At 41.8% G+C, this 20976-nt stretch overlaps 1 protein-coding gene across 3 annotated transcripts in view; it reads left to right on the top strand.

Moving 5' to 3' along the window:
• LOC139752232 (protein FAN-like) overlaps positions 1–20976 on the top strand; it is a 162566-nt gene that overhangs the window by 87432 nt on the left and 54158 nt on the right. For all 3 annotated transcript variants that reach the window (XM_071668259.1, XM_071668260.1, XM_071668261.1), the window contains exon 13: positions 13367–13498. In XM_071668259.1, the coding sequence (XP_071524360.1) occupies positions 13367–13498 (132 nt within the window). The remainder of the gene's footprint in view (positions 1–13366; positions 13499–20976) is intronic.

The following is a 20976-nucleotide window of genomic DNA, read 5'->3' on the forward strand; positions in this document are numbered from 1 at the left end:
ACATCCTCGATAAAAACTTTTCACTGCTTCTAACAACTTGCCTCCCACACGATATATTCTTAATACCTTCCACAGAGCATCTCTATCAACTCTATCATATGCCTTCTCCAGATCCATAAATGCTACATACAAATCCATTTGCTTTTCTAAGTATTTCTCACATACATTCTTCAAAGCAAACACCTGATCCACACATCCTCTACCACTTCTGAAACCACACTGCTCTTCCCCAATCTGATGCTCTGTACATGCCTTCACCCTTTCAATCAATACCCTCCCATATATACATACATACACATATACATACCTATACATCTCAATGTATACATATATATACACACACAGACATATACATATATACCCATGTACATAATTCATACTGTCTGCCTTTGTTCATTCCCATCGCCACCCTGCCACACATGAAATAACAACACCCTCCCCCCTCATGTGTGCAAGGTAGCACTAGGAAAAAACCAACAAAGGCCACATTTGTTCACACTCCATCTCTAGCTGTCATGTAATAATGCACCGAAACCACAGCTCCCTTTCCACATCCAGGCCCCACAAAACTTTCCATGGTTTACCCCGGATGCTTCACATACCCTGGTTCAATCCATTGACAGCACGTTGACCCCGGTATACCACATCGTTCCAATTTACTCTGTTCTTTGCATGCCTTTCACCCTCCTGCATGTTCAGGCCCTGATCACTCAAAATCATTTTCACTCCATCTTTCCACCTCCAATTTGGTCTCCCACTTCTCCTCGTTCCCTCCACCTCTGACACATATATCCTCTTGGTCAATCTTTCCTCACTCATTCTCTCCATGTCACCAAACCATTTCAAAACACCCTCTTCTGCTCTCTCAACCACACTCTTTTTATTACCACACATCTCTGTTACCCTTCCATTACTTACTCGATCAAACCACCTCACACCACATATTGTTCCCAAACATCTCATTTCCAGCACATCCACCGTCCTCTGCACAACTCTATTTATAGCCCACACCTCGCAACCACATAACATTGTTGGAACCACTAATCTTTCAAACATACCCAATTTTGCTTTCCAAGATAACGTTCTCGACTTCCACACATTCTTCAGTGCTCCTAGAACTTTCGCCCCCTCCCCCACCCTATGATCCACTTCCGCTTCCATGGTTCCATCCACTGCCAGCTCCACTCCCAGATATCTAAAACACTTCACTTCCTCCAGTTTTTCTCCATTAAAACTTACCTCCCAATTGACTTGTCCCTCAACCCTACTGTACCAAATAACCTTGCTCTTATTCACATTTACTCTCAGCTTTCTTCTTTCACACACTTTACCAAACACAATCACCAGCTTCTGCAGTTTCTCACCCAAATCAGCCACCAGCGCTGTATCATCAGCGAACAACAACTGACTCACTTCCCAAGCTCTCTCATCCACAATACACTGCATACTTGCCCCTCTTTCCAAAACTCTTGCATTCACCTCCCTAACAACCCCAACCACGAGCAAATTAAACAACCATGGAGACATCACACACCCCTGCCGCAAACCAGCATTCATTGAGAACCAATCACTTTCCTCTCTTCCTATGCGTACACATGCCTTACATCCTCTATAAAAACTTTTCACTGCTTCTATCAACTTACCTCCCACACCATATATTCTTAATACCTTCCACAGAGCATTTGCTTTTGAAAGTATTTCTCACATACATTTTTCAAAGCAAACACCTGATCCACACATCCTCTACCACTTCTGAAACCACACTGCTCTTCCCCAATCTGATGCTCTATACATGCCTTCACCCTCTCAATCAAAACACTCCATATAATTTCCCAGGAATACTCAAGAAACTTATACCTCTGTAATTTGAGCACTGTCTCTTATCCCCTTTGCCTTTGTACAGTGGCACTATGCAAGCATTCCACCAGTCCTCAGGCACCTCACCATGAGTCATACATACATTAAATAACCTTACCAACCAGTCAACAACACAGTCACCCCCTTTTTTGATAAATTCCTCTGCAGTACCATCCAAACCCACTGCCTTGCCAGCTTTCATATTCCGCAAAGCTTTTACTACCTTTTCTCTGTTTACCAAATCATTCTCCCTAACCCTCTCACTTTGCACATCACCTCGACCAAAACACCCTATATCTGCTACTCTATCATCAAACACATTCAACAAACCTTCAAAATATTCACTCCATCTCCTTCTCACATCACCACTAGTTGTTATTACCTCCCCATTAGCCCCCTTCACTGAAGTTCCCATTTGTTCCCTTGTTTTACGCACTTTATTTACCTCCTTCCAAAACATCTTTTTATTCTCCCTAAAATTTAATGATACTCTCTCACCCCAACTCTCATTTGCCATCTTTTTTACCTCTTGCACCTTTCTCTTGACCTCCAGCCTCTTTCTTTTATACATCTCCCAGTCATTTGCATTATTTCACTGCAAAAATTGTCCAAATGCCTCTCTCTTCTCATTCACTAATCTTCTTACTTCTTCATCCCACCACTCACTATCCTTTCTAATCTGCCCACCTCCCACACTTCTCATGCCAGAAGCATCTTTTGCACAAGCCATCACTGCTTCCCTAAATACATCTCATTCCTCCCCCACTCCCCTTACATCCTTTGTTCTCACCTTTTTCCATTCTTTACTCAGTTTCTTCTGGTACTTCCTCACACAAGTCTCCTTCCCAAGCTCACGTACTCTAAACACTCTCTTCACCCCAACATTCTCTCTTCTTTTCTGAACACCTCTACAAATCTTCACCTTCGCCTCCACAAGATAATGATCAGACATCCCTCCAGTTGCACCTCTCAGCACATTAACATCCAAAAGTCTCTCTTTCGCACGCCTATCAATTAATACATAATCCAATAACGCTCTCTGGCCATCTCTCCTACTTACACATGTATACTTGTGTATATCTCTCTTTTTAAACCAGGTATTCCCAATCACCAGTCCTTTTTCAGCACATAAATCTACAAGCTCTTCACCATTTCCATTTACAACACTGAACACCCCATGTATACCAATTATTCCCTCAACTGCCACATTACTCACCCCTGCATTCAAATCACCCATCAGTATAACCCAGTCTCGTGCATCAAAACTACTAACACACTCTCTCAGCTGCTTCCAAAACACTTGCCTCTCATGATCTTTCTTATGCCCAGGTGCATATGCACCAATTTTCACCCATCTTTCTCCATCCACTTTCAGTTTTACCTATATCAATCTAGAGTTTACTTTCTTACACTCTATCACATAATCCCATCACTCTTGTTTCAGGAGTAGTGCTACTCCTTCCCTTGCTCTTGTCCTCTCACTAACCCTTGACTTTACTCCCAAGACATTCCCAAACCACTCTTCCCCTTTACCCTTGAGCTTCGTTTCACTCAGAACCAAAACATCCAGGTTCCTTTCCTCAAACATAATACGTATCTCTCCTTTTTTCTCATCTTGGTTACATCCACACACATTTAGACACCCCAATCTGAGCCTTCGAGGAGGATGAGCACTCCCTGCGTGACTCCTCCTTCTGTTTCCCCATTTAGAAAGTTAAAATACAAGGAGGGGAGGGTTTCTAGTCCCCCCCTCCCGTCCCCTTTAGTCGTGTTCTACGACACTTGAGGAATGCGTGGGAAGTATTCTTTCTCCCCTATCCCCTATCATTATTAAATTTTTCATACATTATTAAATTTTTCATACATCATTGTCATTTCTCATTTTAGTGAGGTAGTGCTAGGAAAAGATGAAGAAAGGTCACAGTCGCTTATATCCATTGTCTAGCTATCGCATTTAGTGCCCTGAAACCAGAGCTTCTTATCCACGAAGAGTCCTCACATACCTTTCTGTGGTATACCCCAGCTTTTTCAGTGCCGTAGTTCAGTCCGTTGACAGTACATCAACCCATGCACACCACATTGTTCCAGTTCACTCTATCCCGTGCTCACCTTTCACCCATCTGTAAATTCAGGCCCCAGTCACCTAAAAATATTATTATTATTTTTCCTTCAGCCATATGATAGAGTTGATAGAGATGCTTTGTGGAAGATTTTAAGAGTATGTGGTGTGGGAGGTAAGTTGCTAGAAGGAGTGAGAAGTTTTTACCAAGGATGTAAGGCATTTGTACGAGTAGGAAGAGAGGTGAGTGAATGTCGGTCGGTCTGCAGCAGGGGTGTTTGATGTCCCCATGGTTGTTTAATTTGTATATGGACGGGTTGATTAGGGAGGTAAAAGCAAGAGTTTTGTAGAAAGGGGTGAATATGCAGTCTTTTGGGATCAGAGAGCCTAGGAAGTGAGTCAGTTGTTGTTTGCTGATGATACAGCTTTGGAGTCTGATTTGTGTTAGAAACTGCAGAGGTTGGTGACCAAGTTTGGAATTGTGTGAAAGGAGAAAGTTGAGAGTAAATGTGAATAAGAGCAAGGTTATTAGGTTCCATAGGGTTGAGGGAAAAGTTAATTGGGATGTAAGTTTGAATGGAGAAAAATTGGAGGAAGGGAAGCATCTTAAATATCTGGGAGTGGACTCAGCAGCGGATGGAACCATGGAAGCAGGAGTGAGTCACAGGGTGGGGGAGGGGGTGAAAGTTCTGGGAGTGATGAAGAATGTATGTAGGGGAGAACGTTATCTCGGATTGCAAAAATGGGTATATTTGAAGGAATAGTAGTTCCACCAGTGTAATATGGTTGCAAGGCATGGGTTATAGATAGGGTTGTATGGAGGAGGGTAGATGTGTTGGAAATGAAATGTTTGAGGACATTATGTGGTGTGAGGTGGTTTGATCGAGTAAGTGATGTAAGGGTAAGAGAGATGTGTTGAAATATAAAGAGTGTGTTTGAGAGAGCAGAAGAGGGTTTGTTGAAATGGCTTGGACATACAGGGAAATGAGTGAGGAAAGGTTGACAAAGAGGATTTATGTGTCAGAGGTGGAGGGAGCAAGGAGAAGCAGGAGACCAAATTGGAGATGGAAGGATGGAGTGCAAAAGATTTTGAGGGATCATGACCAGAACATGGAGGAGGGTTAGAGGCGTGCAAAGAATAAAGTGAATTGGAACGATGTAGTGTACCAGGGTTGATGTGCTGTCAATGGACTGAACTAGGGCATGTGAAGTGTTTAGGGTAAACCATGGAAAAGTCTGTGGGGCCCAGATATGGATAGGGAGCTGTGTTTCGGTGCATTACACATGACAGCTAGCGACAGAGTATGAATGAATGTGACCTTTTTTGTCTGTATATGGGCATTTATGTATATATATATATGTGTATATGAGTGGATGGGTCGTTCTTTGTCTGTTTCCTGGCACTACCTTGTTGATTTGGTAAATAGTGATTATTTATGAGAAAAAAATATCATTATTATTGTAAGTACCCTTTCTCCAGGTGTTCTTGGAGCTTCAAGGCTATGCCAAACTAAGTAGCAAGGAAAGGTTGGACTCTGTTGGCATAAGAAGTCCTTTGGTGAGATTTTACTTTGATGATACAACCTTACTAAAGGTGACTTTTCACTTGTAATGGCATAGCCATATGCAGGCAGAGTCCAGTAATGTCTGTAGGAGTGATGCTCATGGATAATAGAGGGAAAGTTGAAATTGAGAGAACCATGCAAGGGAGAGGAATCAGAAGTATGCTGGACATGCTGGTGAATAGGAAAAATGTACTTGTTGTATACTCAAGAAACTTGCACTATTGAGTACTCGTCTCATCATTTATATTTGGTCTAGTTGTGAAGCTATAATTTTTCAAAGCTATGGAGATGGATGATTGTTGTAGTATGTTTGGAATATGGAGATTAGATAGAATGGAGAATGGAGATGAAAAGCATCCATGATGTGAATAGATAAATGGGAAACCACTTGGATAAAAGATCTTGTGATATGGTATGGTATGGTTTTTTAGGATGCATGGCATAAGATGAATGGTGATAAGATTAGAAGATGCAAGATGATGTAGGCATGTGCAGTGAGTTTTTCAACCAGTCACTTATTTTGCTGCTTTATGTGTCAAATGATGCGTAATATAGTTACTGCACCACACATCATATAACATTTTATTGGCTCCTGCCATCATTTGATATCCCATTTAATATTTACTTCTACCAGTTACCCATTGATATGACTTGCATCCTACTGCCTTAGCTTAATAAAACCACACATCTTAGTCAACTACAGATATGTCATCTTGTAGTTTCACACACATATTAGTCATTTCCCACATCAGCAAGGTAGCACCAGGAACAAATGAAGAAATGACCTCATTTACTTACATCCACTCTCTAGCTGTCATGTATAATGTACCAAAACCAGACACCTCCATCCATGATCAGGTTCCATAAACCTTTTTGTGGTTGTCCCCAACCATAGCTGTTTGTAAAATGAAAAAAATATTTCCATTGATTTAGGTTTATTTTTCTTGAAATGTAGATTATTTGTGTATTTATTCACGTAAATAGAGATCTGCATGTGTACTTATGAGAATACATTATTGATATATATGATTTGAGAAGTATTTATATTTATCATTTATTATACTTAGTTGCTGTCTCCCGCATTAATGAAGTATCGCAAGGAAACAGACAAAAGAATGTCCCAGCCCACCCACATACACATGTATATACATAAACACCCACACATGCACATATACATACCTATACATTTGACAGTATACATACATATACATACACAGACATACATATATACACATGTACATATTCATACTTGCTGCCTTCATCCATTCCTGTCGCCATTCTGCCACACATGAGATGGCACCCCCCCTCCCCCCATGCACATGAGAGGTAGCGCTAGGAAAAGACAACAAAGGCCACATTCGTCCACACTCTGTCTCTAGCTGTCATGTGTAATACACCGAAACCACAGCTCCCTTTCCATATCCAGGCCCCACAGAACTGTCCATGGTTTACCCTAGACGTTTCACATGTCCTGGTTCAATCCATTGGCAGCATGTCGATCCCAATTTACCACATCGTTCCAATTCACTCTATTCTTTGCACACCCTTCACCCTCCTCTATGTTCTGGTCCCGATTGCTCAAAATCTTTTTCACTCCATCATTCCACCTCCACTTTGGTCTCCCACTTCTCCTCGTTTCCTCCACCTGTGACACATATATCCTCTTTGTCAATCTTTCCTCACTCATTCTCTCCATGTGACCAAAACATTTCAATACACCCTCTTCTGCTCTCTCAACCACACTCTTTTTATTACCACACATCTCTCTTACCCTTTCATTTCTTATTCGATCAAACCACCTCACACCACATTTTGTCCTCAAACATCTCATTTCCAACACATCCACCCTCCTCCGCACAACCCTATCTATAACCCATGCCTTGCAACCATATAGCATTGTTGGAACCACTATTCCTTCAAACTTACCCATTTTTGCTCTTGGAGATAACGTTCTCTCCTTCCACACATTCTTCAACGCTCCCAGAACCTTCGCCCCCTCCCCCATACTGTGACTCACTTCCGTTTTTGTAGTTCCATCCATTGCTAAATCCACTCCCAGATATCTAAAACACCTCCCTTCCTCCAGTGTTTTCCATTTCCTTGTCCCTCAACCCTACTGTACCTAATAACCTTGGTCTTATTCACATTTACTCTCAGCTTTCTTCTTTCACACACTTTACCAAACTCAGTCCCTGACTTCTGCAGTTTCTTACCCAAATCAGCCACCAGTGCTGTATCATCAGTGAACAACTGACTCACTTCCCAAGCCCTCTCATCCACAACAGACTGCATACTTGCCCCTCTCTGCAAAAACTCTTGCATTCACCTCCCTAGCCATCCCGTCCATAAACAAATGAAACATCCATGGAGACATCATGCAACCCTGCTGCAAACCTACATTCATTGAGAACCAATCACTTTCCTCTCATCCTATTTGTACACATGCCTTACATCCTTGGTAAAAACTTTTCAGTGATGCTAGCAACTAACCTCCCACACCATATCTTCTTAATACCTTCCCCAAAGCATCTCTATCAACCCTATCATATGTCTTCTCCAGATCCATAAATGCTACATACAAATCCATCTGTTATTCTAAGTATTTCTCACATACATTCTTCAAAGCAAACACCTGATCCACAGATCCTCTACCACTTCTGAAACCACACTGCTCTTCCCCAACCTGATGCTCTGTACATGCCTTTACCCTCTCAATCAATACCCTCCCATATAATTTCCCAGGAATACTCAACAAACTTATACCTCTGTAATTTGAACACTCACCTTTATCCCCTGTGCCATTGTACAATGGCACTATGCATGCATTCTGCCAATCCTCAGGCACTTCACCATGAGTCATACATATATTGAATATCCTTACCAACCAATTGACAACACATTCTCCCCCTTTTCTAATAAATTCCACTGCAATACCATCCAAACCCATCGCCCTGCTGGCTTTCATCTTCCATAAAGCTTTCACTACTACTTCCATGTTTACCAAACCATTCTCCCTGACCCCCTCACTTCGCACACCACCTCGACCAAAACACCCTATATCCGCTACTCTGTCATCAAACACATTCAACATACCTTCAAAATACTCACTCCATCTCCTTCTCACTCCATCGCTACTTGTTATTATCTCCCCATTTGCCCCCGTCACCGATGTTCCCATTTCTTCTCTTGTCTTACACGCTTTATTTACCTCCTTCCAAAACATCTTTTTATTCTTCCTAAAATTCTATGATTCTCTCTCACCCCAACTCTCATTTACCCTCTTTTTCACCTCTTGCACCTTTCTCTTGACCTCCTGCCACATTCTTTTATACGTCTAATAGTCATTTGCACTACTTCCCTGCAAAAATCCTCCACATGCCTCTCTCTTCTCTTTCACTAACAATCTTATTTCTTCATCCCACCACTCACTACCCTTTCTAATCTGTCCACCTCCCACCTTTCTCATGCCATGTTCATCTTTTGTGCAAGCCATCACTGCTTCCCTAAATACATTCCATTCCTCTTCCCCTCCCCTTACGTCATTTGCTCTCACCTTTTCACCTCTTGCACCTTTCTCTTGACCTCCTGCCACATTCTTTTATACGTCTAATAGTCATTTGCACTACTTCCCTGCAAAAATCCTCCACTCACTACCCTTTCTAATCTGTCCACCTCCCACCTTTCTCATGCCATGTTCATCTTTTGTGCAAGCCATCACTGCTTCCCTAAATACATTCCATTCCTCTTCCCCTCCCCTTACGTCATTTGCTCTCACCTTTTGCCATTCGACACTCAAAATCTCCCAGTACTTCCTCACACAAATCTCCTTTTCAGGTTCACTTACTCTCACCATAAACTGTATTCTTGCCCCTCTCTCCAAAACTCTCACATTTACCTCTCTAACCACCCCATCCATAGACAAATTAAACAACCACGGGAACATCACACACCCCTGCCACAGACCACCTTTCACAGGGATCCAATTGCTCTCCCCTCTCCCTACTTGTACACATGCCTTACATCCTTGATAAAAACTTTACACTGCTTATAGTAGCTTACCGTCCACACCAAGTACTCTTACGACCTTCCACAAAGCATCTTTGTCAACCTTATCATATGCCTTCTCCAGGTCCATAAATGCTATATACAAATCTATCTGTTTTTCTAAGTATTTCTCACACATATTCCTTAAGCAAACACCTGATCCTCAGATCCTCTACCACTTTAGAAACCACTCTGCTCCTCCCCAATCTGATGCTCTGTACATGCCTTCTCCCTCTCAATAAATACCCTCCCATACAATTTTCCAGTAATATTCAACAAACTTATGCCTCTGTAGGTTGAACACTCACCTTTATCCCCTTTGCCTTTGTACATTGGCACTAAACGTGTATTCTGCCAATCCTCAGGCACTTCACCATGAACTATACATACATTGAATATCCTTACCAACTAATCACCAACAGCCACTCCCATTTTTAATCATTTCAACCGCAATACCATCCAAACCTGCTGCCTTGTTGAATTTCATTTCCACAAGCCTTTCATCGCTCCTCTCTCTTAATGAAACCATTCTCCTTGACCCTCTCACTATGCACACCACCTTAACCAAAGAGCTCTATATCTGCCACTCTATCAAACACATTCAACAAACCTTCAAAATACTTGCTCCTTCTCCCTCTAACTTCATCACAACTTGTTATCACTTCCTCCCTTGACCCCTTCACAGATGTTCCCATTTGGGGATGAGGGCCTGGGAAGTGAGGCTGTTGTTTGCTGATGATACAGCTCTAGTGGCTGATTAGAGTGAGAAACAGCAGAAGTTTGTGACTGACTTTGGAAAAGTGTATGAAAGGAGGAAGTTGAAAGTATATGTGAATAAGAGTAAGGTTATTAGATTCAGCAGGGTTGAGAGACAAGTTAGTTGGGATGTAAGTTTTAATGAAGAAAAATTGGAGGAAGTGAAGTGTTTTAGATATCTGGGAGTGGACTTAGCAGCGAATGGAATCACGGAAGCAAGTGTGAGTCACAGGGTATGGGAAGGGGCGAAGGTTCTGCGAGCGATGAAGAATATGTGGAAGGAACATTGTCTTGAAGAGCAAAAATGGGTATGTTTGAAGGAATAGTGGTTCCAGCAATATTACATGGTTGCGAGACATGGGCTATAGATGGGTTTGTACGGTGGAGGGTGGATGTGTTGGAAATGAAATGTTTGAGAACAATATTTGGTGTGAGTTGGTTTGATCGAGTAAGTAATGAAAGGGTAAGAGAGATGTGTGGCAATAAAAAGAGTTTGGTTAAGAGAGCAGAAGAGGGTGTGTTGAAATGGTTTGGACATATGTAGAGAGTGAGTGAGGAAAGATTGACGGAGAGGATATGTGTCAGAGGTGGAGGGAACAAGGAGAAGCTGAAGACCAAATTGGAGGTGGAAGGATGGAGTGAAAAAAAAATTGAGCAATTGGGACATGAACATACAGGAGGGTGAGAGGCATGCAAGGAATAGAGTGAATTGGAAAGATGTGGTATACCAGGGTCAACGCACTGTCAGTGGACTGAACTAGGGCATGTGCAATATTGAATAAACCAAGGAAAGGTCTATGGGGCCTGGATGTGGAAAGGGAGCTGTGGTTTTGGTGCATTACACATGACAGCTAGAGACTGAGTGTGAATAAATGTAGCATCAATTTTTTTTTTTTTTGTCTGTTTTCCTGTCACCACCTTGTTAAAGTGGGAGGTAGAGATGCTGTTTCCTGTGAGGCTGGTTGTCTGTATCTCTGATGCCTGTTCCCCTCTGGAATTCCCTCATGGGGATGGCCATGGCAATAGTCTTTATAAGTAAAGAACTCCAGCAGTGCTTCTAGTGCTTCACCATTAAGAGGCCATCGGCAGAAGGCAAGTTGAGCCCATTGTTTGCTGAGGCTCCTATCTAATGTTCCTACTGAATACTTCTACCTAAAGCTCCTACCCAATGTTCCTATCTGCTGTTTCTACCTTATGTATGTGTATGTGTATATATGTATATAAATGTGTATGTTAGGGAGGTGAATGCAAGAGTTTTGGAAGGAGGGACAAGTATGAAGTCTGTTGTGGATGAGAGAGCTTGGGAAGTGAGTCAGTTGTTGTTCGCTGATGATACAGCGCTGGTGGCTGATTCATGTGAGAAATTGCAGAAGCTGGTGACTGAGTTTGGTAAAGTGTGTGAAAGAAGAAAGTTAAGAGTAAATGTGAATAAGAGCAAGGTTATTAGGTACAGTAGGGTTGAGGGTCAAGTCACTTGGGAGGTAAGTTTGAATGGAGAAAAACTGGAGGAAGTAAAGTGTTTTAGATATCTGGGAGTGGATCTGGCAGCGGATGGAACCATGGAAGCAGAAGTGGATCATAGGGTGGGGGAGGGGGCGAAAATGCTGGGAACCTTGAAGAATGTGTGGAAGTCGAGAACATTATCTCGGAAAGCAAAAATGGGTATGTTTGAAGGAATAGTGGTTCCAACAATTTTGTATGGTTGTGAGGCGTGGGCTATGGCTAGAGTTGTGCGCAGGAGGGTGGATGTGCTGGAAATGAGATGTTTGAGGACAGTGTGTGGTGTGAGGTGGTTTGATCGAGTAAGTAACGTAAGGGTAAGAGAGATGTGTGGAAATAAAAAGAGTGTGGTTGAGAGAGCAGAAGAGGGTGTTTTGAAATGGTTTGGGCACATGGAGAGAATGAGTGAGGAAAGATTGACCAAGAGGATATATGTGTCGGAGGTGGAGGGAACGAGGAGAAGTGGGAGACCAAATTGGAGGTGGAAAGATGGAGTGAAAAAGATTTTGAGTGATCGGGGCCTGAACATGCAGGAGGGTGAAAGGCGGGCAAGGAATAGAGTGAATTGGATCGATGTGGTATACCAGGGTCGACGTGCTGTCAATGGATTGAATCAGGGCATGTGAAGCGTCTGGGGTAAACCATTTAAAGTTCTGTGGGGCCTAGATGTGGAAAGGGAGCTGTGGTTTCGGGCATTATTGCATGACAGCTGGAGACTGAGCGTGAGCAAATGGGGCCTTTGTTGTCTTTTCCTGGCGCTGCCTCGCGCACATGAGGGGGTAGGGGGATGTTATTCCGTGTGTGGCGATGGGGGTGAGTAGGGGCAGACAGTGTGAATTGTGTGCATGTGTGTATATGTGTGTGTCTGTGTGTGTATATGTGTGTACGTTGGGATGTGTGGGTGTATATGTTTGCGTGTGTGTATGTGTGTGGGGACGGGTTGGGCCATTTCTTTCGTCTGTTTCCTTGCGCTGTCTTGCAGGTGCGGGAGACCGTGACAAAGCAAAATAAATAAATAAATAAATATGTTATTATTATATATAATGATTATTATATATAATTATTATTTTTTTCACTGACATTACACTGCAAGAAAGTCATAGGAGTACGACTCCACAGGTTGTTCACAGTGTTGTGTGCTATAATTCTTATTCTATAATATCTTGCTTTCACTTCTATTTACATGTGTGGGTGGGATGAGGAAGTGTTTAGTGTTATGGGATGTGGTCTTTGTCCTGCAGAAATTATTACAGTGGTGGGGAACACCACACCACAATCATGGTGCGGAGCACCATCATGCATTGCACAACAGTCATGACATCAAGCATTGGAAGGGTTACCTTATTGAATACATGAGAGATTCATATGTTGGAAGTGTATATGAGATTCAAGAAGTATAGAGAATATGTAAAGTAAACAGTTGTATGGCTGTACTTTGTATTAAATGTGTAGGATATGAAGAGTAATATTTTATTTTGGAATGGAAACAGATTTATTAAGTAAAGTCTTTCACTGTTGACATGTTTGCTGCTAAGTTTCATCATCCAAATAAAGAAAGGTATTACTAAAAGCATTTATTTTCCAGATCCTCTTAGTGTGATAAAAATAATGCGAGAGGCCTTAGAATCAGAATATGTCTCAAATCACTTACATCTTTGGATTGATCTTATATTTGGCTACAAGCAGAATGGTGAAGAGGCTGAGAAATCTGACAATTGTAAGTTATTGCTTTAATTTTTTCCCATGTAAATACTCTGTCTTTCTGTTGATTCACTTGTCACATTGTACCAGACCATAAACTTTGCTGCTGTTCATAAATGTTGGTTGATTAAAATATATTCCTAATAAAAGGAATGTTGGGTTATGAAATAATGCTGAGTAAATAGCAGTGCTGACATGTGCAATAGAACAATATGGTGTGTGGAAGGTGAGAAGTGAGCTGGTGAGAAAAGATAGTAAGTGATGGGATTAACTTAGGAGAAAAAGTATGATATGTATGCCTTACAGAAAAGGAGTGTGATTGATTGGGAAATGTGCAAAGAAAGTGGCAGGCAGTCAATAGGAAGGTGCAGGAGCTGAAGAAGAAGGCAAATGAGAGTTGGGATAAGCAAATATCAACAGACTCAAAGGAGAATAGGGAATTATTTTAGAAGCATATTAGGAGTATGAGAAAAACAAGAGAACACATAGGAACATCAGTGAATGGGACAAATAGAGAAGGGATAACAGGCAGAGATGAGGTTGAGAGTAGTTGGAATGAATGCTTAATGTATTTTGAAGTTGGTGTATGGCTGGGGAGGTATTGGATGTGAGAGTTGTGGCAAGTGGTTTGGTAAATTTGAGAGTTGGTGAAAGCTTTTATTGCACAAAATGAAATGTAGCAGAGTGGCTGGAGTAGATGGTATTCAGATGAATTTCTTAAGAAAGGGGTGATGGTGTTTTTAAATGGTTGGTTGGATTTTCACTGTTTGTATGATTCATGATGAAGTGCCAGAGGATTTACAGTGTGTGTATAGTGCCATTGTATAAAGGCAGGGAGATAAAAGTGAGTATTTGTATTACAGAGGTTTAAGTTGAGTGTATTCGGAAGGTTGTATGGAAGAATGATGATTGAGAGGGTGGTTGCATGTACATAGCATCAGATTAGAGAAAAGCAATATAGTTTCAGGAGTGATAAAGTATGTGTGGATCAGGGTTTTGCTTTGAAGAATGGGCACCAGAAATACTTAAGAGATCCAGAGGGATTTGTATGTGGCATTCATGGATCTAGAGAAAGCATATGTAAAGCTCAGTACAGATGCTTTGTGGATAGTTTTATGAATATATGGTGAGGGTGGAAGCTTTCAGAAGCAGAGGTGTTTTTATCAAGAGAGTAAGGCATGTGTAAGTAGGCAAAGAGTAGGGTGAGTGGTTCCAGGTGAAGCTGGGTCTGACATGAGTGTGCGATGTCATGATTGCTGTTTAATTTGTTTATGAATTGGTAGTGAGGGTGGTAAATGCAAGGCCCTTGAAGATAGGGGCAGGTTTGTAGTTTTCAAGGGTAGAGGGAACCTGGGGTTCAGTCAGTTGTTATTTGCTAATGACATGACATTGCTGGCAGATTCAAGTGGAAAGACTACAGAAGTTAGGTCTTAGTTTGTGTGAGTGTATGAAAGGAGAAAGGTGAGAGTAAATATAAATAAAAGCAAAGTTATTGGTGTAGCAGTGGATGGAGACAAGATAGTTAGAATGTATGTTTGAATGGAGAAAACTTAAGAGAAAGTGAAGTGTTTCATGTATATGAGAGTGGACATGGCAGCAAGTGAAACCAGTGAAGCTGAGGTGAGTCTTGGGGTCAGGGAGAGCTAAAGGTCCTGGAAACATTGAGGAAAGTGTGAAAAGAGAGGTCACTATCTAGGAAGGCAAAGATGGGTTTTTGGAGGTAGAGTAATCTCATCAGTTTTGTATGAATATGAGGCATGGGCTATAGATGAAAATGTATAGAAAAGAGCAAATGTACTGGAAATTAAATGTTTGAGAACAATTTATGTTGTAAGGAGGATTGATTAAGAAATAGAATGAGAGAGATGTGTGATTATAAGATGAGTACAGTTGAGAGAGCTGAAAAGGGTTTGCTGAAACAGAGGAGGTTCACAGAGAAGATATATGTGTCAGAAGTAGAGGGAACAGGGAGAATGGGAAACCAAACTGGAGTGTGGGGTGCTTTATTTAAGTACATAAAATAGAACTTGGTTAAATAACAGTAGAATGTAAAGAATAAAGAATACTCAACAAACTTATACCTCCGTAATTTGAACATCCACCTTTATCCCCATTGCCTTTGTATGATGGCACTGTGCGCATATGCATTCTGCAGGTTTGGATGGTATTGCAGTGGAATTTATTGAAAAAGGGGGTGACTGTGTTGTTGACTGGTTAGTGAGGATATTCATTGTATGTGTGGCTCGTGGTTAAGTGCCTGAGGATTGGCAGAATGCATGCATAGTGCCATTGCATAAAGTCAAAGGGAATAAAGATGAGTGTTCAAGTTACAGAGGTATAAGTTTGTTGAGTTTTCCTGGGACATAATATGGGAGGGTATTGATTGAGAGGGTGAAGGCATGTACAGAGCATCAGACTGGGGAAGAGCAGTGTGGTTTCAGAAGTGGTAGAGGCTGTGTGGATCAGGTATTTGCTTTGAAGAATGTATGTGAGAAATACTTAGAAAAACAATTGGATTTGTATGTAGTATATATGTATCTGGAGAAGGCATATGATAGAGTTGATAGAGATGCTCTGTGGAAGGTATTAAGAGTATATGGTGAGGGAGGCAAGTTGCTAGAAGTAGTGAAAAGTTTTTATCGAGGATGTAAGGCATGTGTGTGAGTAGGAGAGAGGAAGTTGATTGGTTCTCAGTGAATGTCGGTTTGCGGCAGGGGTGCATGATGTTTCCATGGTTGTTTAATTTTTTAATTGATGGGGTTGTTAGGGAGGTGAATGCAAGAGTTTTGGAGAGAGGGGCAGGTATGCAGTCTGTTGTTGATGATAGGGCTTGGGAAGTGAGTCAGTTGTTCGCTGATGATACAGCACTGGTGGCTGATTCAGGTGAGAAATTGCAGAAGCTGGTGACTGAGTTTGGTAAAGTGTGTGAAAGAAGAAAGCTGAGAGTAAATGTGAATAAGAGCAAGGTTATTAGGTACAGTAGGGTCGAGGGACAAGTCAATTGGTAGGTAAGTTTTAATGAAGAAAAACTGGAGGAAGTGAAGTGTCTTAGATATCTAGGAGTGGATTTGGCAGTGGATGGAACCATGGAAGCGGAAGTGAGTCACAGGGTGGGGGAGGGGGCGAAAGTTCTGGGAGCGTTGAAAAATGTGTGGAAGTCGAGAACATTATCTCAGAAAGCAAAAATGGGTATGTTTGAAGGAATAGCGGATCCAACAATACTATATGGTTGCAAGGCATTGGCTATAGATAGGGTTGCATGGAGGACGGTAGATGTGCTGGAAATGAGATGTTTGAGGACAATATGTGGTGTGTGAGGTGGTTTGATCATGTAAGTAATGAAAGGGTAAGAGAGATGTGTGGTAATAAAAAGAGTGTGGTTGAGAGAGTAAAGAGAGTGTATTGAAATGGTTTGATCACATGGAGAGAATGAGTGAGGAAAGATTGACCAAGAGAATATATGTGTCAGAGGTGGAGGGAACAAGGAGAATTGGGAGACCAAATTGGAGGTGGAAAGATGGAGTGGAAAAGATTTTAAGTGATCGGGGCCTGAACATGCAGGAGGGTGAAAGGTGTGCAAGGAATAGAGTGAATTGAAACGATGTGGTATACTGGGGTCGACGTGCTGTCAATGGATTGAACCAGGGCATGTGAAGCGTCTGGGGTAAACCGTGGAAAGTACTGTGGGGCCTGGATGTGGAAAGGGAGCTGTGGTTTCGGTGCATTATTACATGACAGTTAGAGACTGAGAGCGAACGAATGGGGCCTTTGTTGTCTTTTCCTCACGCTACCTCTCGCGCATGAGGGGGGAGGGTGTTGTTATTTCATGTGTAGCGCTGTGGCAATGGGAATGAATAAAGGCAGCAAGTATGAATTATGTACATGTGTATATATGTATATGTCTTTGTGTGTATATATATATGTATACGATGAGATGTATAGGTATGTATATATGCGTGTGTGGATGTGTATGTATATACATGTGTATATGGGTGGGTTGGGCCATTCTTTAGTCTGTTTCCTTGCGTTACCTCACTAACGCGGGAAACTGCGACAAAGCAAAATAGAATAGTTAATGATATTATTATTTTTATTATATATTATTTTCATTTTATTGTACTTTGTCGCTGTCTCCCGCATTAGAAAGATAGCGCAAGGAAACAGATGAAAGAATGGCCCAACCCACCCACATACACGTCCACACGCACATATACATACCTATACATTTCAACGTATACATATATATACACACACAGACATATACATATATACATATGTACATAATTCATACTGTCTGCACTTATTCATTCCCATCGCCACCTCGCCACACATGAAATGACAACCCCCTCCCCCTGCATGTGCGCGAGATAGCACTAGGAAAGGACAACAAAGGCCACATTCGTTCACACTCAGTCTCTACCTGTCATGTATAATTCACCGAAACCACAGCTCCCTTTCCACAGCCGGGCCCCACAAAATTTCCCATGGTTTACCCCAGATGCTTCACATGCCCTGGATCAATCCATTGACAGCACGTCGACCGTGGTATACCACATCGTTCCAATTCACTCTATTCCTTGCACGCCTTTCACACTCCTGCAAATCCACTCCCAGATATCTAAAACACTTCAATTCCTCCAGTTTTTCTCCATTCAAACTTACCTCCCAATTGACTTGTCCCTCAACCCTACTGTACCTAATAACCGTGCTCTTATTCACATTTACTCTCAGCTTTCTTCTTTCACACACTATACCAAACTCAGTCACCAGCTTCTGCAGTTTCTCACCCAAATCAGCCACCAGCACTGTATCATCAGCAAACAACAACTGACTCACTTCCCAAGATCTCTCATCCACTACAGACTGCATACCTACCCCTCTCTCCAAAACTCTTGCATTCACCTCCCTGAGAACCCCATACATAAACAAATTAAACAACCATGGAAACATCACGATCCCTGCCGCAAACCGACATTCACTGAGAACCAATCACTTTCCTCCCTTCCTACTCGTACACATGCCTTACATCCTCAATAAAAACTTTTCACTGCTTTTAACAACTTGCCTTCCACACCATATATTCTTTATACCTTCCACAGAGCATCTCTATCAACTCTATCATATGCCTTCTCTAGATCCATAAATATTATGTACAAATTCATTTGCTTTTCTAAGTATTTCTCACATACATTCTTCAAAGCAAACACCTGATCCACACATCCTCTAACACTTCTGAAGCCACACTGCTCTTCCCCAATCTGATGCTCTATACATGCCTTCACCCTCTCAAACAATACCCTCCCATATAATTTCTCAGGAATACTCAACAGACTTATATCTCTGTAATTTGAGCACTCACCTTTATCCCCTTTGCCTTTGTACAATGGCACTATGGAAGAATTCTACCAATCCTCAAGCACCTCATCATGAGTCATACAGACATTGAATAACCTTACCAACCAGTCAACAACACAGTCACCCCTTTTTTGATAGATTCCACTGCAATACCATCCAAACTCACTGCCTGGCTGGCTTTCACCTTGCGCAAAGCTTTTACTACCTCTTCTCTGTTTAACAAATCATTCTCCCTATTATTATTATTATTATTATTATTATTAAAAAAAAAAAATTATTATTATTATTATTATTATTATTTTTTTTTTTTTTTATCATTTTTTTTTTCTTTTTGCTTTGTCGCTGTCTCCCGCGTTTGCGAGGTAGCGCAAGGAAACAGACGAAAGAAATGGCCCAACCCACCCCCATACACATGTATATACATACGTCCACACACGCAAATATACATACCTACACAGCTTTCCATGGTTTACCCCAGACGCTTCACATGCCTTGATTCAATCCACTGACAGCACGTCAACCCCGGTATACCACATCGCTCCAGTTCACTCTATTCCTTGCCCTCCTTTCACCCTCCTGCATGTTCAGGCCCCGATCACACAAAATCTTTTTCACTCCATCTTTCCACCTCCAATTTGGTCTCCCTCTTCTCCTCGTTCCCTCCACCTCCGACACATATATCCTCTTGGTCAATCTTTCCTCACTCATTCTCTCCATGTGCCCAAACCATTTCAAAACACCCTCTTCTGCTCTCTCAACCACGCTCTTTTTATTTCCACACATTTCTCTTACCCTTACGTTACTTACTCGATCAAACCACCTCACACCACACATTGTCCTCAAACATCTCATTTCCAGCACATCCATCCTCCTGCGCACAACTCTATCCATAGCCCACGCCTCGCAACCATACAACATTGTTGGAACCACTATTCCTTCAAACATACCCATTTTTGCTTTCCGAGATAATGTTCTCGACTTCCACACATTCTTCAAGGCCCCCAGAATTTTCGCCCCCTCCCCCACCCTATGATCCACTTCCGCTTCCATGGTTCCATCCGCTGACAGATCCACTCCCAGATATCTAAAACACTTCACTTCCTCCAGTTTTTCTCCATTCAAAGTTACCTCCCAATTGACTTGACCCTCAACCCTACTGTACCTATTATTATTATTATTATTATTATTATTATCATTATTATTATTATCATTATTATTATTACTATTATTTTTCCTCCTGCCTCTTTTTTTTATACATCTCCCACTCATTTGCATTTTTTCCCTGCAAAAAATCGTCCAAATGCCTCTCTCTTCTCTTTCACTAATAATCTTACTTCTTCATCCCACCACTCGCTACCCTTTCTAATCGACCCACATCCCACGCTTCTCTTGCCACGAGCATCTTTTGCACAAGCCATCACTGCTTCCCTAAATACATCCCATTCCTCCCCCACTCCCCTTACCTCCTTTGTTCTCACCGTTTTCCATTCTATACTCAGTCTCTCCTGGTACTTCCTCACACAAGTCTCCTTCCCAAGCTCACTTACTCTCACCACTCTCTTCACCCCAACATTCTCTCTTCTTTTCTGAAAACCCCTACAAATCTTCACCTTCGCCTCCACAAGATAATGATTAGACATCCCTCCAGCTGCACCTCTCAGCACATTAACATCCAAAAGTCTCTCTTTCACGCGCCTATCAATTAACGCATAATCCAGTAATGCTCTCTGGCCATCTCTCCTACTTACATACGTATACTTATGTATATCTCGCTTTTTAAACCAAGTATTCCCAATCACCAGTCCTTTCTCAGCACACAAATCCACAAGCTCTTCACCATTTCCATTTACAAGGTGCAAGGTGCAAGAGGTGAAAAAGAGGGCAAATGAGAGTTGGGGTGAGAGAGTATCATTGAATTTTAGGGAGAATAAAAAGATGTTTTGGAAGGAGGTAAATAAAGTGCATAAGACAAGGGAGCAAATGGGAACTTCAGTGAAGGAGGCTAATGGAGAGGTGATAACAAGTAGTGGTGATGTGAGAAGGAGATGAGTATTTTGAGTGAGTATTTTGAAGGTTTGTTGAATGTGTTTGATGATAGAGTGGCAGATATAGGGTGTTTTGGTCGAGGTGATGTGCAAA

This window comes from Panulirus ornatus, chromosome 12 (assembly GCF_036320965.1).
Source record: "Panulirus ornatus isolate Po-2019 chromosome 12, ASM3632096v1, whole genome shotgun sequence".
Classification (NCBI taxonomy): domain Eukaryota; kingdom Metazoa; phylum Arthropoda; class Malacostraca; order Decapoda; family Palinuridae; genus Panulirus; species Panulirus ornatus.